Source organism: Triplophysa dalaica, chromosome 8 (assembly GCF_015846415.1).
Source record: "Triplophysa dalaica isolate WHDGS20190420 chromosome 8, ASM1584641v1, whole genome shotgun sequence".
NCBI classification, from domain to species: Eukaryota; Metazoa; Chordata; class Actinopteri; order Cypriniformes; family Nemacheilidae; genus Triplophysa; species Triplophysa dalaica.
Genome location: NC_079549.1, coordinates 11,169,533 through 11,195,582, shown reverse-complemented (window position 1 = coordinate 11,195,582; position 26,050 = coordinate 11,169,533). Strand labels below are relative to the sequence as shown.

The following is a 26,050-nucleotide window of genomic DNA, read 5'->3' as shown; positions in this document are numbered from 1 at the left end:
TATTACCATTACTGTCAAGTATCTGTGGGACCTCATTTGTACATTTGTGCTAAGTTACTGGAAGAAACCAAATCCCCAGGGGCACTATACCACACACGCAAAACTCTGTTTAATATAAAAAAACTCTCAATGGCAAGTAAACCCTTTAAAATATTAAAGGGTAAGATTATATTTTATAACTTGAGGTAATGATAAAAATAGTTATACAAGTTATAAACATAAAAGTGAATCCTTACCCTAAACATTTTTAATTGGTTGAATGAAAACCTCCAAAAGTCCAAAAGACAGGGGAACACAGACTGAATCGTGACAATAATATTCCTAACTTCGAATCCATTAAATATGTCAGGTAAGAAGAATGTTCTTCTAAAATTCTTAAGCGCATCTGCTTCAGAGAGCCATGCACAGGATCACATTTAGGCATTTAGCAGACGCTTTTAACCAAAGCGACTTACATTGCTTTATCCTACACATTTTACATAGGTATATGCAATCCCCTGAGATCGAACCCACAAACTCTAACCACTGAGCTACAGGAAAGCTCAGTGGAAAGCTCAGATCAGTAATCAGAACCAAATTACATTCAAAATCGGCATGAGTTTTCTAAAGTGTTTCCCAATTTAGGCATCATTCTAAAACACTGAACATAAAAAAATGAAACAAAGAGATATAACAACCTGGTAATTCAAAACTGGTAACAATAGACATTGTGTAGCATTTCTTTAGTGTGTTGCCCTAACAATAAAGAGTACTGAGATCTAAATAACAAGCTTTTGCTACAACATGCACTGTCAGGAATTGACTAACAATAGAGGCTGTGTAGTCTTTAGTCTTGGTCTAGTATAAAGGTACGAGTGACAGCAGTCAGCCAACAACCAGAATCAGCTTCAGCTTCTCCTTTGTGTAACTACTGAAGATCAACCAAAACAAACATGAAGGTAAACTAAATTCACCACAAATTCATATAAATGACTTTGATTAGGTATATTTTACTTTAATATAGAGATTTACTCTGAATTTCAGGTCACCTTTTATGAAGAGAGGAACTTCCAGGGTCGCTCTTATGAGTGTATGGGCGACTGTTCTGACATGTCCTCCTATCTGAGCCGCTGTCACTCCTGTAGAGTTGAGAGCGGATGCTGGATGATGTACGATAATCCCAACTACATGGGAAACCAGTATTTCTTTAAGAGGGGCGAGTACTCTGACTACATGTCTATGTTTGGAATGGGCAGCAGTATCAGATCCTGCCGTATGATCCCCATGGTGAGCACAGAAAGCATTGTGATTTGGTTAGAGATTTAAGTCTACATTTTTAGTTATTTTCCCTGGAAAAATGTTAACAATGATCTTATTTCCAATACAGCACAGGGGATCCTACAGAATGAGGATCTATGAGAGGGAGAACTTTGGAGGACAGATGCATGAGATGATGGATGACTGTGACTCCTGCATGGACCGCTACCGCATGTCTCACTGTCAGTCCTGTCATGTGATGGACGGTCACTGGCTCATGTATGAGCAGCCCCACTACAGAGGCAAAATGTCATACTTCAGGCCTGGAGAGTACAGGAGCTTCAGTAATATGGGTGGAAATAGATTCATGAGCATGAGGCGTATCATGGATTCCTGGTATTAGTCTTTCAATAAAATAGTTCTTCCATGAAAACTGTGTCTCTAAAATCATTTGTTTTTGGTTCTATAAATTAAAAGACGTAATATAATACAAAAAACTAAGGATTTTTTTGTATTTATTACAATACATATTACAACCAACATATTCATAGGGAAAAGCATGTAGTATAAGTGAATGTAAACAAATCAATTCTATTAAGTAACAAACGGAACCGGGAAAACTGTAATTCTTAAATCCAAAATAATCAAAATATTGTACTTAAACATATTCCAAGAAACAATACATTTTCTGTAACATACAAAGTTCTTATAACTTGCAAAGTACTCTATATGTACACAAAGTACTCAAAGTACTCTGCAAAGTACTCCTGGCCTACAAGACCACTACTGGTTCGGCACCACCTTATCTTAAATCGCTAATGCAGACATATGTACCCACCAGATCCCTACGCTCTGCAAACGAACGACGTCTTGTGGTGCCATCCCATAAAGGTAAAAAATCTCTCTCGCGCACCTTCTCCGGATCTGTTCTACCTATGTGGAATGATCTATCCGCTGCTACAAGATCTGCAGATTCTGTAGCCATCTTTAAGAAACGCCTGAAAACACATCTCTTCCGCCAACATCTGACTGATCTGTTCTGACTCTTTTCTCCTCCACTCTTTTCTTCTCTACTCTTTTTCTTCTCTACTCAACTAAAAAAAAAAAAAAAAAAAAAAAAAAAAAAAAAAAAAAAAATGTATGAATGAGTGAATGGTTACGTATACTGTGTTAGGCTATATGAGACTAGTCTTCATTTTAATTGCACTTATGCTTTTGTTGTACTTATGCTGTCCTAATTGCTTCCATTACCTACCCCACTTGTAAGTCGCTTTGGATAAAAGCGTCTGCTAAATGACTAAATGTAAATGTAAATGTAAATATAATTCATCCATGTTAATTTTTTAATCATTTTAGAAGGATCATATGGCACAAATACGTGTCTTTCTGTGTCTTTGGTGTGTTATAACTTGCCCATGCATGTATTAGACATGTACAATTGCAAATTTTAAAGTGTCGGAACAAAAGATGCAGTCTCAGAGAGACAGGGCAAAGAGAAGATACAAACATACAGGGTATGTGGAAAATACAGCGTTTTAAACCTTAAATCATGTATACACACTGCATTACATCCAAAGCAATCGATACTGTTCGTTTTAGCCGTGTCATATGACTCCTTTAAATGATGTAATTAAATAAATTCATGTTGTGTACATCATATTTTTGCACGAAACTACTTTCAGGAATGTAGTCAACATCTTCAGATCAAGCTTGTTTACACCATTCATGGTATATGTAATAAAGGTTCAGTATAAGGAAGGAAGGAGGCATAAACAAACAAAACACGGATGCCATGTTTCCTCACGAACGACTGCGTGCACAAGAATAAAAATAAAAACGTAAAACATGTCCGGGCCAGGTCCTCTCTCGTCAGCAGTCCCGTCGCTCGTCCTCTTATGCTCCTGATTTCCTCCGTGAGATATGCGGGACCGGTGTGCGCACAGCTGATTCCAACTATCAATCACACCACCGGCCCTCCTCGCGGCTCTCGTCACGCCTTCCACACCACAGTATAGTTATAGGATAGCAAAAAAGCCTAACCAAAGTTTAATCATGGTATTTTGAATTTGCCTGTTTAATCATATAATGCCCCCCTCGGTAGATGGAAAGAGTTCATTCATCCTCTTAACTGTTATGGTCAAAGAGATCTATCTTAGTCAAAGAAACACCCAGGACAAGTGTCAAAAAAACAGGTCCATTAGTCAAAAATCATAGGATGAAATATGTATAATCATAGGTCCCAATGTTTTGCGGGCATATTAAAAAAAACATCAACGGATAATAGCGATAGCGAGCCGGAAGACATTTGCAAAGTAACTTTACTAATTACTGAATATTTTTGTTAATTATCAGTAGTAACATTACAGGTTATATGATAATGATCACTTTTAAATTAGAAAAGCCTGATTAACTAGCCAGTTGAGTTTGTTATCTAAACTTTAGTTGCTCTGTTTTCCACAACACTGGCTATTGGGACGCCATTCTTCCTTATTGCATTTCTTAAAAGATTGTTTTATCCGTCTGCCACGATAATGTGGATAATGTACAGTCTTCTGCTCTCAGGGCAGGAGAAGTCCATAGGCCAGTTTTACAGTACAGTCTGCTGCTCTCAGGGCAGGAGAAGTCTGTAGGCCAGTTTTACAGTACAGTCTGCTGCTCTCAGGGCAGGAGAAGTCTGTAGGCCAGTTTAACAGTACAGTCTGCTGCTCTCAGGGCAGGAGGAGTCTATAGGCCAGTTTTACAGTACAGTCTGCTGCTCTCAGGGCAGGAGAGGTCTGTAGGCCAGTTTTACAGTACAGTCTGCTGCTCTCAGGGCAGGAGGAGTCTATAAGCCAGTTTTACAGTACAGTCTGCTGCTCTCAGGGCAGGAGAAGTCTGTAGGCCAGTTTGACAGTACAGTCTGCTGCTCTCAGGGCAGGAGAAGTCTATTAAGCCAGTTGTACAGTACATTCTGCTGCTCTCAGGGCAGAAGAAGTCTATAGGCCAGTTTAAGAGTACAGTCTGCTGCTCTCAGGGCAGGAGAAGTCCATAGGCCAGTTTTACAGCAATTTCACTTAATTGTCTCACAGAACATTCCAGAAAAACAAGGACTTCTAATTCAAGATCTCAGGGCAGAAGTAGCAAGAAAAATATTTGAGAGTGAATCCTACTTAACAGTTGATGAAAACCTTACTGTCTATCACTTTGATGGGATTGTAGGAATTGTAAGTCTTAATGGGACAAACTTTTGCACATGCACTCCAAAAAGCTTTGGAGAGGTATGTGTATGTATATTAGTTCACAATTTTCTCTACAGAACATCTCGTGAGAACGAATCTGGAGACATGCTGTGACAGGCTGAACAAGACACAGACACAAGTATTCCAAAAATGAAGCCCGGAGGATGATTTAATGTGCACGCAACACAATGCCACACAGTGAGGTATACAATGGGGAAATACATCTCCAGGGTGCTCCGTGATAGCTGTGGGGTGGTGCTCGTGCCTCGTGGTGTAAAATGTCCAAACTCCTTAGTATCCCGTGTACCGATCCTCAGATCGTCAGTTACTGGTCTCTAGAAGAAAGCACAACAACACGTTAGTTCAACAGATAATGTACTGAGAGCAACCTGAGCTTGATTGGGACCAGGTGCTGAAGATCTGCAGGTATATGAACTTGATTGTTCCGTTGCTATGGCGATGCTGACCACGTATTGACCCGTTTGTCACACCCCCCCCTAAGCGTCGACGTGGTCAGTCGTCTCGCTCTGTGTGGTACTAACGGGGACTGGGGGGGGTTTGTGTCCCTGACCGTGATGCCCAACCTGACCACATCCGTGACAATCCATCCGCGTTGCCGTGGGAGACCCCCGCCCGATGTTCATGGTAAAATGGTAGTCCTGGAGCGCTAGGAACCATCTTGTGACCTTTGCATTGGAGTCCTTGGCTTTAGCCATCCATGTCAGAGGCGCATGATCCGTTACCAGGGTGAAAGTTCTACCCAAAAGGTAATACCTGAGCTCCTGGACTGCCCATTTTATGGCGAGGGCCTCCTTTTCGACAGTGGCATACTTCTTTTCTGCTGACGTGAGCTTTAAACTGATATAAATCACTGGATGTTCTTTACCATCCTTGTCCTGGGAGGGGACAGCGCCCAGCCCGGTGTCGGACGCGTCCGTCTGGAGCACAAAGGGGCAGCCGAAGTGTGGGGCATGGAGGATGGGTGAGGAGGAGAGGGCTTGATTCAGGGTCTGGAATGCCATTTGGTCCTCTTCGGTCCATTTGACCCTTTCCAGCTGTCCTTTCTTGGTCAGGGGACTGGAGAAATCAGGGATGAAACACCGGTAGTACCCCGCTAATCCGAGGAAAGCCCGTACCTGGGTCTTGGTGGTCGGCTGAGGAGCATTTTGGACGGCCTCTACTTTCTTTGATTGGGGTTGGATGAGCCCACATCCGATTTGGAATCCCAGGTAGTGTGCTTCATCTAGTCCCAGGTGGCATTTCCTCGGGTTTGCGGTTAGTCCAGCCCTCCTGAGGTCGAACAGGACTTTCCGGAGTCTCTCCAGATGTTCTTCACATGTCCCCGAGTGAATAATCAGGTCGTCAAGGTACGCTGCAGCGTATACCAAATGTTCTTTTACGAGCGGCATCTCCCGATCAATGCGTTCCCTCATCTCTTGGACGTGTTCGATCACGCTTCGGTGTGGAGCTGGTTGCTGCTCCCAGGGGTCTCGAGCTACATCCAGGAGGCCTCGAGGTTGACGGCCAAACAGCAGTTCGAAGGGGGTAAACCCGGTGGACGCCTGGGGTACTTCTCTAACCCCAAACAGAATATAGGGGAGCATTAGGTCCCAGTCACGCCCATCTTCTGCCACCACTCGTCTCAACATCCTCTTTAGAGTCTGGTTATATCTTTCGACTAAGCCGTCCGTCTGGGGATGATATACCGAAGTTCGTATTTGTTTAACTTTGAGAAGGTGGCAGAGGTCGGTCATCAGCCGGGACATGAACGGGGTGCCTTGGTCCGTCAATATCTCCGACGGTATCCCGACCCTGCTGAAAAGGAGGAACTTTCCTTGGCGATCGCTTTACTGGTAGCCTTTCGCAGAGGAAGCTCCTCATGATACCTGGTCGCGTAGTCCACGATCACCAAGATGTGTTCGTGTCCTCGGGCAGACTTCGGTAAGGGCCCTACCAAGTCCAGGCCAATACGCGAGAAGGGTACCTCTATAATAGGCAGGGGGATTAGAGGGCTGGGGGGGGGTCGGTGGGGAGAAGTTCGCTGGCAGGTCGGACAGCTCTGGCAAAATCGTTTCACCCCTGCTTCTAATCCTGGCCAGTGGAATCGGTCTCATATCCTCTGTGCCGTGTTCGCGGCTCCCAGATGTCCCAGTTGAACGAGTTCCAATATTAGTCCCGTCTTGCCCTTTGGTACCACCAACAGGGTCTTATCCTCCCCCCGCCTTAAGGCGACACAGTACAGCAGATCATTTTTCATGATAAAGTGAGGTAGAGGGTGAGGAGCTGGATAACGAATTTCTCTGTCCACGATTCGTACTTGACTCCAGCAATTTCGTAACCAATCATCCTCCCGTTGTTCTTTTCCAAACGTTCCTCCCTCTGTAACCCGCTGGAACAAATCAAGAGGAAGATTAGTAGATGCTGAGCTAAACTCACCCCCTTGTTCGCTCTCGGTAGCCATCAATGCCGCCTGCGGTCTGGGTTTGAACCGACGCCTTACTGGTGGTTGGTTCCTCGGTTTGGGTTGGACCGTCATGGCCAGTAGTCCATCAAATCCCGGCCAGTCACGACCCAAGAGGAGGGGTACAGGTTAGTCATTGACTATACCAACATCGATGTACCATGATCCAGACTCTGTTACTACCTCCACGCGCCGGCTATGAACCTCTCGAGTGTCTCCATGGACGCACTTTATTGGTAGAAGCGGCCTCCTTTTCGAACACGGTGAGAGGACTCCATTTCGGACCAGGGTAATCAAGCTGCCGGAATCGAGAGTGGCGACTACTGCCTTTCCGTCCAGTCTTACCACCCTTTCTGGGGCACCTAGGGGAAGCTTCTTATGGACAATACATCCTGCCAACCAAGCCCGCGGTATGGGTGACGTTGGTTCCGTCGGCATCGGTTCATCCAAGGGGGAAGCTACCGGGATCTGCTGACTGGTCGTGAGGTACGCTCCTGTGATCGCCAGGGAGCATTCACCCTCCGGGGTAGAACTGTAGCTCTCTCTCCTCCATCCCGGGCGAAGGTGGCGTCCGCCAACTCGACAGCCTCGACGAGATCTCGGATGGACGCGGGGTTCTTCATACCCACTGGATTCCGGAGCCGTCGGGGTAAAGCCTGTAGCAGTCGGTCGATGGCGACTTTCTCCGCCACCTGGCCAGCCGTAGAATCCTCCGTAAGGAGCCAAAGATGGGTAAGTCTGGTAAACTGGGCGGCCTGCACTCGAACAGGAAGCTGTTCCTCGTATTTCCATTGGTGGAAATGCTGTACTGCCGCTACCGGGGATAGTCCCAACCGCGCGAGGATTTCCGCCTTCAGCCTCTCATAATCATCCTGCTATGGGGATTGGAGAGCGAAATAGGCCCTTTGTGCCTCGCCGGTCAGGAAGGGAGCTAACATTCGTGCCCAGTTCCCCTTTTCCCAAGCCTCTCTAGTGGCAATCACCTCAAACGTGTGGAGATAGGCGTCAATGTCGTCGAGCTCCGTCAGCTTGGTGAGATGTCGATGTGCCGAATTTTGGCCATCTGATGGGGGAACTCCCGAAGAGGTGGCTTGCATTGTTGTAAACTGATGTTCCACCAGTTCCTGCCGGAGAGTGAGCTGTTCAGTAAACTTCTGTTGATTAGCAGAGATTTCCGTGAGCCGTCTGATGATTTCCTCCATCTTGGCTCGTTATCCGGAAGCTCCGTGTGAAGAGAGAGAGAGAACGACGTCCTAGGGAATACAATTTTTTTTGGATTTTGTTATATCCTGTGTCTCATTCACAAGCGCCCGCATTCTCCACCACTGTGACAGGCTGTACAACCCACAGACACAAGTATTCCAAAAATTAAGCCCCAGAGGGTGATTTAATGTGCACGCAACACAATGCCACACGGTGAGGTATACAATGGGGAAATACAACTCCAGGGTGCTCCGTGATAGCTGTGGGGTGGTGCTCGTGCCTCGTGGTGTAAAATGTCCAAACTCCTTAGTATCCCGTGTACCGATCCTCAGATCGTCAGTTGCTGGTCTCTAGAAGAAAGCACAACAACACGTTAGTTCAACAGATAATGTACTGAGAGCAAGCTCACCCTTTCCTCTTCTTCCTGGGTTTATAAAGGGTGAGCCTGATTGGGACCAGGTGCTGACGATCTGCAGGTATATGAGCTTGATTGCTCCTTTGCCATGGCGATGCTGACCACATATTGACCCGCTCGTCACAATGCTCACAGATCTTCATGAATGGAGCAAATCGGAAATATTTCACGAAGATAATCAAGTGTACAGTTTAGTACAGAGAGCACACAAATTAGTTTTTTCACAGTTTAGCAAACTATCAAGAAAGCGAAAAGTAACTGCACATAAAAATTGTGTCAAAAAGGCAAAAAATGCAATTACTGTGACTTACATAGTCAAAAAGAAGAAAAAACGTGGTTAATTTTCTAGAAAGATAATAAATATTTAATTCATGATTATGAAAAATGACAAATTAAATTACAAAACAATTGACTAACAGTGTATTATAGGTACTAAATTTAAAGCAGCAACATATTACAACACATAGATATCTTATTGACCTTATATGTACCTTAACTAGTTAAATGCGTGGAACAGAATCGAATTACAGATTCAATATTACATTTCATAAATGTTTTTTGAAGTGCAGTGGAGTAGCTATCTATTCAATACAGCATACAACATATTACCACAAAGTATCAATAAACCTCTCTACCTTATGTAGTTCCCATATCTGTTGTAGAGGATTTAAGTGCTTTAATATTTTCTTTGAGGCACGAGTCAATAAAGTAAAATGTGCCCCCTATTAAACCAGGCCAAAGGACATGGGATGCCAGTAACAACCTGGTAATTCAAAACCGGTAACAATAGACATTGTATAGCATTTCTTTAGTGTGTTGCCCTAACAATAATGAGTAAAGAGATCTACATAACAAGCTTTTGCTACAACATGCACTGTCAGGAATTGACTAACAATAGAGGCTGTGTAGTCTTTAGTCTTAGTCTAGTATAAAGGTACGAGTGACAGCAGTCAGCCAACAACCAGAATCAGCTTCAGCTTCTCCTCTGTGTAACTACGGAAGATCAACCAAAACAAACATGAAGGTAAACTATATTCACCACAAATTCATATAAATGACTTTGATTAGGTATATTTTACTTTAATATAGAGATTAACTCTGAATTTCAGGTCACCTTTTATGAAGAGAGGAACTTCCAGGGTCGCTCTTATGAGTGTATGGGCGACTGTTCTGACATGTCCTCCTATCTGAGCCGCTGTCACTCCTGTAGAGTTGAGAGCGGATGCTGGATGATGTACGATAATCCCAACTACATGGGAAACCAGTATTTCTTTAAGAGGGGCGAGTACGCTGACTACACGTCTATGTTTGGAATGGGCAGCAGTATCAGATCCTGCCGTATGATCCCCATGGTGAGCACAGAAAGCATTGTGATTTGGTTAGAGATTTAAGTCTACATTTTTAGTTATTTTCCCTGGAAAAATGTTAACAATGATCTTATTTCCAATACAGCACAGGGGATCCTACAGAATGAGGATCTATGAGAGGGAGAACTTTGGAGGACAGATGCATGAGATGATGGATGACTGTGACTCCTGCATGGACCGCTACCGCATGTCTCACTGTCAGTCCTGTCATGTGATGGACGGTCACTGGCTCATGTATGAGCAGCCCCACTACAGAGGCAAAATGTCATACTTCAGGCCTGGAGAGTACAGGAGCTTCAGTAATATGGGTGGAAATAGATTCATGAGCATGAGGCGTATCATGGATTCCTGGTATTAGTCTTTCAATAAAATAGTTCTTCCATGAAAACTGTTTCTCTAAAATCATTTGTTTTGGGTTTTATAAATGAAAAGACGTAAAATAATACAAAAAACAAAGGATTTTTTTGTATTTATCACAATACATATTAAAACGAACATATTCATGGGGAAAAGCATGTAGTATAAGTGAATGTGAACAAATCAATTCTATAAAGAAACAAACGGAACCGGGAAAACTGTAATTCTTAAATCCAAAATAATCAAAATATTGTACTTAAACATATTCCAAGAAACCATACATTTTCTATAACATACAAAGTTCTTATAACTTGCAAAGTACTCTATATAATTCATCCATGTTAATTTTTTAATTCATTTTAGAGGGATCATATGGCACAAATACGTGTCTTTCTGTGTCTTTGGTGTGTTATAACTTGCCCGTGCATGTATTAGACATGTACAATTGCAAATTTTAAAGTGTCGGAACAAAAGATGCAGTCTCAGAGAGGCAGGGCAAAGAGAAGATACAAACATACAGGGTATGTGGAAAATACAGCGTTTTAAACCTTAAATCATGTATACACACTGCATTACATCCAAAGCAATCGATACTGTTCGTTTTAGCCGTGTCATATGACTCCTTTAACTGATGTAATTAAATAAATTAATGTTGTGTACATCATATTTTTGCACGAAACTACTTTCAGGAATGTAGTCAACATCTTCAGATCAAGCTTGTTTACACCATTAATGGTATATGTAATAAAGGTTCAATAAAAGAAAGGAAGGAGGCGGGAACCGGCGAACATTTAAATAAAGTTTTAATAAAATAAACAAACAAAACACGGATGCCGTGCTTCCTAACGAACTACTGCGGGGACAAGAATAAAAATAAAAACGTAAAACATGTCCGGACCAGGTCCTCTCTCGTCAGCAGTCCAGTCTGCTGCTCTCAGGGCAGGAGGAGTCTATAGGCCAGTTTTACAGTACAGTCTGGTGCTCTAAGGGCAGGAGAAGTCTATAGGCCAGTTTTACAGTACAATGTGCTGCTCTCAGGGCAGGAGATGTCTGTAGGTCAGTTTTACAGTACAGTCTGCTGCTCTTAGGGCAGGAGAAGTCTATAGGCCAGTTTTACATTACAGTCTGCTGCTCTCGGGGCAGGAGGAGTCTATAGGCCAGTTTTACAGTACAGTCTGCTGCTCTCGGGGCAGGAGGAGTCTATAGGCCAGTTTTACAGTACAGTCTGCTGCTCTTAAGGGCAGGAGAAGTCTATGGGCCAGTTTTACAGTACAGTGTGCTGCCCTGAGGGCAGTAGAAGTCTGAAGGCCAGTTTTGCAGTACAGTCTGCTGCACTCAGGGCAGGAGATGTCTATAGGCCAGTTTTACAGTACAGTCTGCTGCTCTCAGGGCAGGAGAAGCCTATAGGCCAGTTTTACAGTACAGTCTGCTGCTCTCAGGGCAGGAGAAGTCTATTCCATAGGTTTGTTCTACAGGCTATGTGATTCAGTTGGGGCAGGATTACTTAATATAATCAAATCAGTGTGGAATTTGTACTGTACTGCTTCTCTTAGGGTGGGACTGGACTAATATGCTTTTAACGCTTTTAATATGCTTCATGATTTTTTCTTTAAACAAGGAACCCCTGAGTACAAACACAATGAATTGTAAGCAAATACAATTATTTTCTTTCTGTATTTAAACTGTAAACAATTAATATAAAGTTTTTATGTGTGTATGTACTGTAGAGGAATAGGCGAAATGGTATGTTTATATTCTGTACCCATATACAGTTGTGTTCAAAATTATTCAACCCCCACTGAAATTGATTGTTTTGGTCGGTTTGACATTGATTATGATCATTCAGTCATCCTGCTTACAATTAAATAAAAAAAAAAACATTTATAATGAAATAACCACAAATGTCTTTTCTGAGCTCACATCATTATCAGTTTTATTCAACCCCCAAGTGACATTCAATCTTAGTACTTAGTACAACATCCTTTTAAAGTTATAACAGCTTTTAAACGTGAAGCATAGCTTGACGCAAGTGTCTTGCAGCGATCTACGGGTATCTTCGCCCATTCATCATGGGCAAAAACCTCCAGTTCAGTCACATTCTTAGGCTTGCGCACTGCAACTGCTTTCTTTAAGTCCCACCAGAGGTTCTCAATCGGATTTAAGTCTGGTGACTGCGATGGCCACTTCAAAATGTTCCAGCCTTTAATCTGCAACCATGCTCTAGTGGACTTGGAGGTATGCTTGGGATCATTGTCCTGTTGAAAGGTCCAACGTCTTCCAAGCCTCAGGTTTGTGACGGACTGCATCACATTGTCATCCAATATCTCCTGGTACTGAAGAGAATTCATGGTACCTTGCACACGCTGAAGCTTCCCAGTACCTGCCGAAGCAAAACAGCCCCAAAGCATGATTGACCCCCCGCCATGCTTCACAGTAGGCAAGGTGTTCTTTTCTTCATAGGCCTTGTTCTTCCTCCTCCAAACATAGCGTTGATCCATGGGCCCAAACAGTTCTAATTTTGTTTCATCAGTCCACAGAACACTATCCCAAAACTTCTGTGGTTTGTCCACATGACTTTTGGCATACTGCAGACTCTTCTTATTCTTTGGGGACAGCAAGGGGGTGCGCCTGGGAGTTCTGGCATGGAGGGCTTCATTACGCAGGGTGCGCCATATTGTCTGAGCAGAAACTTCAGTACCTACATCTGACAAATCTTTTCTCAGTTCCTCAGCAGTCACACGGGGACTTTTCTACACTCTACGCTTCAGGTAGCGCACAGCAGTCGAAGTCAGCATCTTCTTTCTGCCAAGACCAGGTAGCGTTTCAACAGTGCCCTTTGCCTTGAATTTGCAAATGATGCTTTCTATGGTGTCTCTTGGTATGTTTAACATATTTGCAATCTTCTTATAGCCATTGCCCTTCCTGTGAAGAGTAATCACCTGTTATCTTGTCTTCCTGGACCATTCTCTTGACCTCACCATGTTTGTAACCACACCAGTAAATGTCTAGAAGGAGCTGAGTATCACAGTCATTTTAAAGCTGCCTAATTGGTGCTTATTAGGCTTTATTGCTGCTCCCTGATATCCACAGGTGTTTTCAATACCTGATTGAAAACACTTCATTGAACCTCTGTTCTTCAGAGTGGTAGTCTTTAAGGGGTTGAATAATTATGTCAATGAAGAATTCACAAAAGAAACATTTACTACTGTATTACAAAACTAATTGATGTCATTTTAGTTGCATATGGTTCTTTAAGAAGTCCTTGTAGGATTTCATTCTGAATACAATTACAAATGTACACTAAATTCCCTTAAACCATTTACAGCATTGGGGGTTGAATAATTTTGAACACAACTGTAGCTCAGCGCTTTTTAATTTCGGGACAGTTAAGCTCAGATACCAAAATTGGGAAAATAGGGCAATATCCTCTATATGTAAGCAGCTTTCAGTCCCTTCTGGGAAACCAGGAACTTCCTGATGAGGTCAAAAATCTATTATATTTCATAAATTTAACATAATGCATATTTATAAATGTAATAATTTCTTTATTAATGTATTCCATTTGACCATTTGAAATCTGAAAAATTCGGACTGTATGTGCAAAGACCTTTACTGCTACGTATGAAAAAACATGTCCAAATCAGCAACACTTTAGATAGTAAATTAACTGCATGAGTTAGGTGTTTTACCAGGAGAGTTGACTACGTCAATAGAGAATGTTCTGAGGGAACATTGCAAAACTGATAGCATGTTTTGACTGCTGCATGGTAAACATTGCAGGAAAATAATCCTCTCTGTTTACTTTCAAAGACAGGACCATTTGGCACTGTTTTTCAGAAGAAAGCTTTAATGTCATTGAGCTTGTAGAATATATGTTTGATAATACTACCAGGAAGAGGACATTTGTATATGTCCCTATATTAAGTGTTTTAACAGAGTTACCTAATACTGAGGAATCTCTTGCATCACAATCTGGTCATTATAAAACTTTTCATGACGGCTTATTTTATAAAGAAAACCCAATATTCTCAAGACAGCAGCTTTCAATAGCCATTGGATTATGTTTGGACAATTTCAAAATATGCAATCCTTTAGGCACTGCTAGGCAGAAAAATAAGGTGTGTGCTGTATATTATCTTTGCATTCTATATACCTTGCAGTGCTGTGTAACAGTAATGATATCAAAACATTTGGCTATGAGAAAATTCTTAAGCCACATTAAAAAGACATACAGATACTTGAAAACCAAGGTCTATTCATTCAGAGGTTAGGAGCAAGTGTCAAAGGAACAGTACTTTTTGTCTCTGCTGATAATTTAGCTGCTCATTTGCTAAGATGGCTTCTATGAATCCTTCAAAGTTAATAAATTTTGCCAGTTTTAAGAGAGATGGGTTATTTCCACTTAGGATAAAATTAACTCATAAGGGAAATCTTTTGGAGTTGAAATAAAATGTCCATGTAGAGAATGAAAACGGTGTCAAATGGGATTGTGTTTTGAACAAGTTGAATTACTTTAATTCAGTCACATGGTTCCCACCTCACTTTTTGCATGACCTCTTAGACCGCTTTTTCACCGGGGCTGGTGTCGGTCCCGGAACCCAAATGGGAACCAAGCTGCACTTTTCCACTCAAAAAATTCCTGGGCCGGTGCCAAGATCCTGGTTCCGAATTGGCCCCGAATCCTTGCTGGTCTCGAACTAGGAAACCACATCATCAGTAGGCGGAGCTTTCTCCGGTTACTGCAGCTTGAAAGGAGCCATTGCACAGCAACGGCAATAGAGCAAGAACGTTTTACAATGTTCATAAAATTAGTGTTAGTTTGTAACTAAACTTATTTTTAAGAATTATTAAGGTGAGAATGTGTTAAAAGTCCAAAACTGTGGTCGGTTAATAAAAATGGTATCTGTTTAAAAATTATCTTGGATGTTCTCAGAGATGTGAGCTCCACGCAACCATGGAGTGCTAGAAGCTCATGTATCCCGCTGAATTATGAGCATATGTCTAACGGCCATTTTCGGCCTTATTTGTTATATGTTATTTGTACCTGGTCAAATCGTTTACCTGAGAGCAAAGTTAAGTTTATATTTTATAAATCTATTATACTATTTGATTTAACTTTGTATTGAAGCACTTCCTTGTGCTTTTGTGCTTTTTGTGCTTTTTTGATTGAACAAACATCTTATGCGTTCTAATAAGGGGTTGTGTTTTATATCATATTTAATTTGATTAAAAAACAGTTAGAATAATCAGAGTAGGCATATGTTGCCTAAATCACGTATGACTATTTTAAAAAGGGAAATGACAGGAAGCACTGTTGTGTTTTATATCATTCTATTTCATATTACTCAGATTAATATAAATTTACATGGAAATAAATTTGAAATGGGATTGAGAGGGTTCTTCTCCCGGCCAGTGGAAACGCGAGCCCGTTCTGAATGGTGCCATCCTCGGCCGAGAACCGGCTCCAGCTGCACTACCAGTACCAGTAATACAAGTAAAAGTGGTATTAGAGGGGATTGTGCTGTGTGGACTTATATTGTGTTTCAAAAAGTTGATCTCATAAATACTTCACATTGGATTAATTAAATTCTGCTATTCAGAATTTCCCGTACTTATTCTCTGATGAACCGCCTCAACAAAATATCCCAGAGTTTCAGCATCAATGGTACAAGCGGTTGAAACGGTCATGAGAACTGGATTTTGTTATGGCTACTTCCATAGGTGATTGGGAAACTAATCCCTGAAAATTCTAGAACATGGGGTGTTATTCTCAAATTAAAAGACATCGTGGAACTTTTGGCGACACCCTCTTTTACTGATAAGACTCTGTGCTATGTATGTTTCCTGACTGTAAATTCAGACCAAAACATCATAACATAGAACACTAACCCTACCTCATCAGTTGCTTTTGACCTTTGCTGGACTGTTGGACACTGTTGTGTAACTGGTGTTAATTACACACAAGACCATATTTTTGGAGGCTATTGTTATTTTGCAGGAATGTTCCTAGAACTTGGTGACTACAATTTATCTAAAATTGGCTGTTGAGGGCGTCAAGGAGAGTTGATATCAGTTCAACTTTATGGCAATGAGCTATGACACGGTTCGACGGCAACTAATCAGAATGTAGAATTGTACCGCTTGAGAAGATTCCAGAGAATACAGCCTTGTAATCTTTGGTTCCGACCACATTACTTCCCAAGCAAAATGGAGGAGAGTTTGATTATTGGTGTGGCGGGTTTCCCAATCAGATACGACGCGTCCCCTTGTTTGTGTACAGGGAAATATATAAAATATAAATAATGTGTGAGCAAAGGTGTCTGAGATTGTTTGTGTTTCTGGTGAGTTGCTGATGATGTGCATTAACGTTACACATTTTTTGTAAATAAGCGGGAATTTCATGCTAACTTTAGCTCCAGAGCATGCACAACAGTGTTACTGCTGTTACAGTATATATATATATATATATGAAGATTGGTGTAGTGTAGTAGGCGGGGCGAGACCGTGGTTCGAGATCGGTGAGTAATTGTGAAAGAGCGCCAGCTGTGCGCGCACCGGTCTCGAATCACGTAGGAGATCGGAAGCATAAAGAGAACGAGCGACCGGACCGTCGAAGAGAGAGGACCGGGCCCGAATATGTTATGTTTGTATTTGTATTTACGTTTTATTCGCCGGCCGTCGACCGTGAGGGGCGGCCCGGTGTCATTTTACTTTTGATTATGTTGGATTAAATGTTTAAATGTTTGCCAGTTCCCGCCTCCTTCCTTCCTTCCCTACTTTGAATCTTGCGACAATTTGGCTTAATTTTTTTTATATCATGTTTTTTTATGTGTTAGATGGCTGTCTTTTTCGAGTTATTGTGGCTTAAAACAGCTACAGTTAATTGATCTTTAGTGGAATGCATGATAAAAAACATGATTTGTTAAACATTTTAAAACAGAAATGTAAAGAATCTCTTTTTGGAAGTCTTCATATATTTAATTATTATTCATGTTACTTATGTTAAGAATTGGATGTGCTTATTTTACTTTGTTCGTTTGAGTTCTCATGCAGTATAATATTAAATTATATATTAGATATACAAATAAAGCTTTTAATAACAATTCAATTATAAAAAAATCTGAGTGACAAAGTCAGTGTAGGAATTTTTATTGACCACCTGATAGCGAAGTAGAGAACTGTGTCAAAAGCTTCGAAGCACTGATGCAGCTGGTTAGAAAAGCCTCACTGATTCAGGAGCCTCATTCGACACATCCCTACCTAAAGGGGGACAAAACAAAACAAGGTCTTTAGAATAATAAATAATAAGTCCACTGCAAACAGGAACAAGGAATACGGAACACGAGGGCAAAGTAAGGCGAGGTAAACATACACAGGAGGAACAAGGAACAATGAACCAACAAGGGATAGAGAGAAGTGGGGCTAAATAAAGGGAAACACTAACGAGGGATGATTACACAGGGATGGTGACAGGCAGGTGACTGGGAATAAACACTAAGGGGAAGCTATCGAGGGAACGAGGGGGCGGGACTTAGAGACGAGACATCGGAGAGAGCATATGGAAGGCCATAAGGTATGAAATGCCTCTCTCCACATAAAACAAGAGGCCCTGCCATGATTCTGCCACAAGACCAAGAAAGACATGACACGATGAGGCAGAATCAAGACAATAGTATTTATTTCAATTGATTTTCATCATTGTTCATTTTATTGAGACAAATTTCAATAATACCATGCACTTTCTGCTAAGCTTCCAGCATGCTGCTTCACATAATTCTTGTGAATGACGACATCCATAGAGTCCAGGTTGAAAATCTTCCAGAGACAGTGGATGAATTGAAGCATACACTCAAGGTCAAGCTTGATCTATAGGATGATATTGTTATCCAGTTTCAAGATCCAGAGTTCAACAATGAGTTAATGTCTGAGCTACCAACAGAAACACCACGGCGGAAAGTGATAGTTACAGAACAACCCACTATGCCCCCTGTTGTGTTCTCATTTGACGATAGTTGTTGAACCTCAGCATTCTCTGCATGTCTTCAATCAACCTCTCGCTCTAGGCACTGGTACCCCTCTAGTACCGACGTTCTCTTATGATGTTGAACTTAAGCTCAAAAAAGGTAATGAGACTTTTGAAATAGATGGCTCCCTTATTGCTGTTAATACCGAAGAGATACTTGACAAAGTGGGATGTGCTATGTATAAGTACAATGCATATCCAACATCAAAACAGATTGAGGATGTTACCAAAGCCGTTGTTAAAATCACCCATGTTTGAGAGAGCCAGGCTCCTCACAAGGATGGTATTGCTGGAAGTATGGTAATACATTTTTCTTCGCATAGTTTCTACTGATCTCCACCAGTCCTTCTTTGATGGTTACAGTCCTTCCAAGACTGTTACAGATGTACAGAATGTGAACTAGTAGCAGTTCTGACCTGCGCAGTCTCCTTGAGCCCCTTGATGTGTTTTATATTTTATCTCATTACCTGTGTCACTTGTAGAAATGATCAATCATTGTTAAATCTCATCTAGTCAAAGCTGATATCAGGGATGCAAACTTCTTGTCACCTTTTTTCGAAATTTGCCATTTTGGATACAAAATAAGTAATTTGTTGGGATTTGAAAGGGGCCATTTTAATTTTATTCTTTCTTGTTGTGTTTACAGAATTTAAACCAGAAGAGACGACTTTCTGCTTTTCTTGGACTCTCATACTAACTAAAGGAGGATGCCTGCAGTTTTATCCATGTCTGTGAGGTATGCCAGTTGATATTAAGGTGGCATAAGAGGAAACTCTTAAAAGGAAAGTTCACAAAATTTTGAATTTGCCGTTTCTCCCTACTGCTCACAGCATATTAAATCCGAGACAGAGAGAAAAACCCTTCTCTCTGAGACCCCTTTTGTTTTTACTCTGCATAGATTGTGACATTTTAAAATGAATTAGGAATTGTTGTTTGGATTATTTTAAAATGCAGTGGAAATCCTCAGTGTTGCATTTGTCCTTACTTTTCCAATAGGGTACCACATTACATTTGATCTTGTACATGTTTGATTACTTATATATTTGTCCATCCACAAAAAAGTTGACATTGGCATTCTGATTATCACTGATGGCAAAAGAGATTGTGAATGTTGCAGTGGTTCTGGAGGAGCAGATCATCTAACATGACCTGGAAGATGCTGCAACTAACTGCCTTTGCTACACTCATGGGTCTTCTTGGCATAGAATATCCCAAGAGACTTCAGTTCACTTTCCAGGTGTTACAAAAAGTTTTCAAGGGTACAGGTTGTTTACAATCACATTGTTTATAGGACGTGCGAGGCGCGGCTGGAGGGCAGCAAGTGATTTTCCTCCAAAGGAATTCACTATCACAAACTCGAAGTACCTATGTTTAATGACCTGAACAATGACAAGGTTAGCAAAAAAATTTGTCAAACCTTACTTGTAATAAATACTAGCTTCAGTTAAAAGAACAAGCACTTTTTTAATGGATAAAGTAAAAAATCTTGCGTTAAACGTTTCTTACCCATAGAAGTCCATTATAAGGAAACAGTACCAACACAACAACCACGGAAAACCAAAATATATAGATTTTGTTTATCACTGATATCAAACATAAACATGATAACAGAAAAGTTTTATGCTGTCAGTTTTTTGCTGCCTTGAGCCACGTTATGTGGTTTCTTTATAATGAACTTTAATGAAGAAAATAAGGTTTAATGGAAATTAGTCTTTACATCCTTTACATCGAATTAGTCCTGGCTGTCTGACATCATCCGTGAACAACGTAGTACACTCAGGGATGCTGAAAGGAAATGGCGCAAGACCAAGAACCCTGCTGACCTAGGATACTACCAGTCACTACTCTCCTCTTTCTCTGCTAGTGTTACCACAGCAAAAATGTCTTTCTATACCACCAAGGTAAGCAATGCATCTAACACTCGACAGCTTTTCAAGACATTTAACTCTCTTCCTTGCCCCAATCCTCCCCCGCCCACTTCATCATCGACTGCGGAAGACTTCCATCAGCAAACAATTCTCGGTACCTCAGAAGCACTTCGGCTAGCCAAGGCGGAATCTAAATCCCCGGTCCTGATTCTGCTAGACCTATCTGCAGCGTTTGACACTGTCAGTCACCAGATACTGCTAGCAACCCTGTCATCACTAGGAATCACAGGCTCTACCCTCCGCTGGTTCAAATCCTACCTCTCCGACAGATCCTTCAGGGTGTCATGGAGGGGCTCGCTGTCCACGGCTCACCACATGATCACTGGGGTCCCTCAGGGGTCAGTGCTTGGACCGCTGCTTTTTTCCATCTACACGACATCACTGGGACCCATCATACAGGCACATGGCTTCTCATATCACTGTTATGCCGACGACACCCAGATCTACATCTCGTTTCACCCAGACGATACCACTGTAGCAGCTCGCATTACAGCCTGCCTCGAGGACATCTCAGCGTGGATGAAAGACCATCACCTCCAGCTGAACCCTGCCAAGACCCTACTACTCGTGTTTCCGGCACACCCTACGGTCCAACACGATTTCAACATCCATCTTGGCAATACCACAATCACCAGTTCCAAAACAGCCAGGAACCTCGGAGTCATATTTGATGAACAGCTGTCCTTCAATGATCACATTGCAAAGACAACACGGTCATGCCGATATGCCTTATTCAACATTGGAAAGATCAGACCCTATCTCACGGAGCATGCGGCACAACTCCTTGTCCAGGCCCTGGTAATCTCAAGGTTGGACTACTGCAATGCTCTCCTTGCTGGTCTTCCTGCAAAGGCTATCAAACCACTTCTGCTGGTTCAGAACGCAGCAGCACGCCTCGTCTTCCAACAGCCCAAAAGGGCTCACGTGACTCCCCTTTTCATCCCTCTTCACTGGCTACCGGTTGCAGCCCGTATCAGATTCAAGTCACTAATGCTTGCCTACAGGACTATCACTGGATCTGCACCGGCTTACTTCCACACTCTCCTGCCCTCCTACACCCCATCAAGATCCCTGCGTTCAGCAAACCAGCGTCGTCTTGTATTGCCTTCCCATAAGGGCAGTAAATCGCTCTCCCTCTCTTTCTCATTCACAACTCCTTCCTGGTGGAACATTCTTCCTAACTCTGTCCGTTCAACCACATCTCTCACAACATTTAAAAAACTACTTAAAACCCATCTCTTCTGTGAATACTTGACAAACAAATGAAAAAAAAAAAAAAAAAACAATCCCTTTCTCTCAACAGGTAGTGGTCTAACTTCTGTTGAAACCAGTAACTTTGTATTGGCAACTTATGTATTATGGCTCCTGTATGAACTATCGCTTATTGCTCCTAAACTCTTTGTAAGTCGCTTTGGATAAAAGCGTCTGCTAAATGTCTAAATGTAAGTGTAAATGTACATGATCGTGGGGGGAGAAATGATCAATTTGAGTCAAAAATGTATCCGTATAATCAGGACTCGATCTTTGCAGCTTAATTTCAGTAAATTTCTGGTCGTTGTTTAGGTACATTAAACCTTGTTAGGCGTTTTACAAAGTCATTCAGCTCGGCTCATCCCAAACGCAGAATTAGGTTTACATGCCACTTTTATCTCCGTTTCTCAGTCAATACACGCACTACCCCATTCATAAAAATCACCTTTTGCTTCACAATAAAAACACCTTTCATGATTTAATCGTTTTGAATAGTCTAAAACTACGCGAAACATGGGTATTTTGACTTTTGTTATAATTAATTTATATGTAGAAATGACCATTTAGCAAACGGCCCTTTAGCAGATGCAGTTGTTCTGCAAAGTTTTATGGATTGCGCAACAGGCTGCTTCAAGACAACGTGTAGTGGCAAATTTTAGCAGCCTTTAAAGGCAGAAGGCTTTTATATTTCCATTTATAGATTTGTATCTATGCACTAGTTTGTATACCTTTTAGATAATTGTTTCACAGAAACATGTTCATATGAAATGTCAAACAAAATATTATGTTGACTAGACTTTACCTTTGTCAGCGCAACTTTTAATTCTAAGTTCAAAGAACTCTTAATATGTGTAAACAACAAAAGATTTTAACCTTACTGAACTCAAAATTTTAAGAAAGCCATATTACAAAATATTTTAATCGACTTGTCTTTACAGTGTAGGGTCATTACCACAACATTTAAGAGCTAATAATATTAATGTTTGAGTCACCAAGATTCACTCTGATAATTATTTTGCCATTTCAATGAAAAAGTTAACCTTACCATGAAAAATCTTTTAAAAGTTTTAGTAATTCAATTTTATTTCAAGTTTTGTCTGCAAATGTCAACTCCATAACATTTGAATTGCTCTTTATCAAGTATGCTTTCTCATTGCATTCTTCATTCTCATGCTCTCAGTCTCAGTCTTCCGTAGCAGATTTTTATTAGGACATAAGGCAAACATTTAAATACTGACCAATAAATAAACATTTTCCCAAGGTCAATCAATACAAGCTTTTAGTTTGTTACTACAGTATTTTACGAATTGACAACGGGTTTGTCTTACACCTCCTTAAAATTGAAGCTGCGGGCTCTTTGGTTGCACCCTTGTGGCTGGATGCAGTCCAGGCCATAAACCCCACCCATGAAAACAAATGGCAAACTATAAAATCCAATTTACACGGCAAACAATTCTTTTCCAAAGATGTCTTCTGTTATATTAGTCAGTTCTTATCACGTTGATGTATGTATGAAAGTGTTAATTTTTCGAATAAGTTTGGTTTTAGTTTAAATGTTTTAAACACTTTTGATCTGATCCAGCATGTACACGGTCCCACACACAATCCTGGACACACTCTGGTTCTGCTCATTAGCAAAGGTCTAAACGTTTCATCCACTATTATTAGAGATGTGGCACTGTCTGATCATTTCTGTATTTTCTGATATATCAATCAGTCCTGCCACTGAAGATAGACCCGTCTCTATAAAAAAGAGATTCATAAATGAGAACACCAGTGAGCTATTTATGAATGCTATGTCTTTGTCACCAAGTATATCTCCAGACTCTATGGATGTTCTCCTCGATAGCTTTAACGCAAAAGTCAAAAATGCTATCGATGCCATTGCTCCAGTAAAGGTCAAGGCGATAACTGGCAGGCGTAAAGCACCCTGGAGAAACACACCAGAAGTACAAAGCATGAAAGAACATGCAGAAAAGCAGAGCGTATGTGGCGAAAAACCAAACTTGAAGTTCACTATAACATCTATAAAGACAGTCTGCATGCCTTCAATGTTGACTTAGGCAAAGCTAGACAAACTTTTTTCTCTAACATTATAAACTCCAAAATAAATAACATTCGCACCCTTTTTGCTACTGTAGAGAGACTAACAAATCCCCCTAGTCAAGTTCCAAGGGAAATGCTGTCTGATGACAAATGCAATGAGTTTGCAACTTTTTTCCTTCAAAAGATCAGTTATATCAGAATGGAAATCACCAAAGCTCCATGCGGCAGTCAGGTAAGTCTGACTTCAGTACATCAGAAATTAGTTACTTTGTCTGAATTTCAGACAATTGATCTCAAAACCTTGGAGGAAACGGTACAGCATCTTAAGGCATCAACTTGCAGCCTTGACAGACTTCCCACATCCTTTTTCAAAAGAGTGTTTAACTGTTTGGAAGCAGATCTCCTAAAAATAGTTAATACCTCACTGCTCTCAGGAACTTTCCCAGAGTCCCTAAAAAATGCTGTTGTCAAACCTCTTCTAAAAAGGGCAATCTAGACAAAACCTTACTGTCTAACTACAGACCAATATCAAATCTTACTTTTATAGGCAAGATCATTGAAAAGGTTGTCTTCAATCAGCTGACCAAATTCTTGAACTTAAATGGCTACCTGGACAATTATCAGTCTGGCTTCCGCAGCATCATAGCACAGAGACAGTGCTCATAAAGATAATTAATGATATTCGATTGAATTCTGATTCAGGCAAAATATCAGTTCTGGTTTTACTAGATCTCAGTGCTGCTTTTACACGGTAGATCACACCATACTCCTACATAGGCTGGAAAACTGGGTAGGGCTTCTGGATTGGTACTTAAATGGTTTGGGTCATACCTTAAAGGGAGAGGTTACTATGTGAACATAGGCAACCATAAATCTGACTGGACACCCATGACTTGTGGTGTTCCACAGGTCTCACTTCTTGCTCCGCTCCTCTTCAATTTGTATATGCTCCCACTTGGCCAAATAATCAAAAATTACCAAATTGCCTTCTACAGCTATGCAGACGACACTCAGATCTATCTAGCCCTCTCACCCAATGACTACAGGCCTATTGACTCTCTTTGCCAATGCATTTATGAAATTAACAGCTGGATGTGTCAAAACTTCCTTCAGTTAAATAAAAACAAAACTGAAGTCATTGCTTTTGGTAACAAGGATGAAACTAACAAGTTAAATACATACCTTGACTTAAGAAGTCTAAAGACACAAAGTAAGGTAAAAAATCTTGGGGTAATTTTAGAGTCTGACCTAAATTTCAGCAGTCATGTCAAAGCAATAAGCAGATCAGCCTACTACCATCTCAGAAACATAGCCAGAATCAGATGTTTTGTCTCAAGCCAAGATTTAGAGAAACTAGTTCATGCATTCATCACAGCAGGGTGGATTACTGTAATGGACTCCTTACAGGTCTTCCCAAAAAGAACATCAGACAGCTGCAGCTCATACAGAACGCTGCTTCCAGGATTCTGACTAGAACCAAATAATCTGAGCATGTCACTCCAATCCTCAGGTCCTTACACTGGTTACCAGTTACTTTTAGAATCAACTTCAAAGTATTATTAATTGTCTATAAATCACTTAATAGTCTAGGACCTAAATACATCTCAGATATGCTCATTGAATATAAACCAAACAGACTTCTCAGATCATCAGGATCAAGTCAGTTAGAGATAACAAGGGTTCACTCAAAACAGGGCGAGTCAGCGTTTAGCCATTACGCCACCTGTAGCTGGAATTTGCTTCCAGAAGATATCAGACATTCACCAACAGCAGCTACTTTTAAATCCAGATTAAAAACACACTTGTTTAGCTGTGCATTCACAACCTGAGCATTGTGCTGGTTAACATCAACTGCACTTTTATTTCTAATTTATTTTTATTTTGCTCTTATTCTTTTAACATTTTTTAATCAATTTTATTGATGTTTTACTGTTTCTTAAAAATCTAAAGTTTTTGTGATCTTAAATCATTTGCACTTTAAATAAACTTTTTATTTCTTTCTGTCAATCATTTTATGTAAAGCACATTGAATTGCACTTGTGTATGAAATGTGCTATATAAATAAACTTGCCTTGCCTTGCCTTGCCTTGCCTTGCCTTGCCTTGCCTTGCCTTGCCTTGCCTAGTTGGTCTGACCAGGCACAATCACTTAAATTACATTCAATATAGGCATGACCATTATATGAGTGTGTCCAGGTTAAAGCATCATTCCAAAAAACTAACCTTATAAAAATAGACAACAATAGACATTTATGTAGCGTGTAGTCATCACAATGATCAGTACTAAGATCTAACATAATAAGCGTTAGCTACAATGGCCTTTATTCCAACATGCACTGTCAGGAATTGACTAACAATAGAGGCTGTGTAGTCTTTAGTCTTGGTCTAGTATAAAGGTACGAGTGACAGCAGTCAGCCAACAACCAGAATCAGCTTCAGCTTCTCCTTTGTGGAACTACTGAAGATCAACCAACACAAACATGAAGGTAAACTAAATTCCTCACGATTTCACACAAAATACTTTGATTTGGTATATTTCACTTTAA

The 26,050-nt window shown here is 41.0% G+C and overlaps 2 protein-coding genes across 2 annotated transcripts; both read left to right on the top strand.

Moving 5' to 3' along the window:
* Nucleotides 1–342: 342 nt before the first annotated feature.
* LOC130427577 (gamma-crystallin M2-like) lies at nt 343–1,639 on the top strand. The gene is made up of 3 exons (XM_056755120.1): nt 343–349; nt 1,004–1,266; nt 1,367–1,639. The coding sequence occupies exons 1-3, from the start codon at nt 343–345 to the stop codon at nt 1,637–1,639; spliced, it is 543 nt and encodes a 180-aa protein (XP_056611098.1).
* Nucleotides 1,640–5,873: 4,234 nt separating this feature from the next.
* On the top strand, nt 5,874–10,258 carry LOC130427575 (gamma-crystallin M2-like). The gene is made up of 4 exons (XM_056755118.1): nt 5,874–5,914; nt 6,062–6,113; nt 9,643–9,885; nt 9,986–10,258. Exons 1-4 carry the CDS (start codon nt 5,874–5,876, stop codon nt 10,256–10,258), a joined length of 609 nt encoding a protein of 202 aa, XP_056611096.1.
* Nucleotides 10,259–26,050: the final 15,792 nt, after the last annotated feature.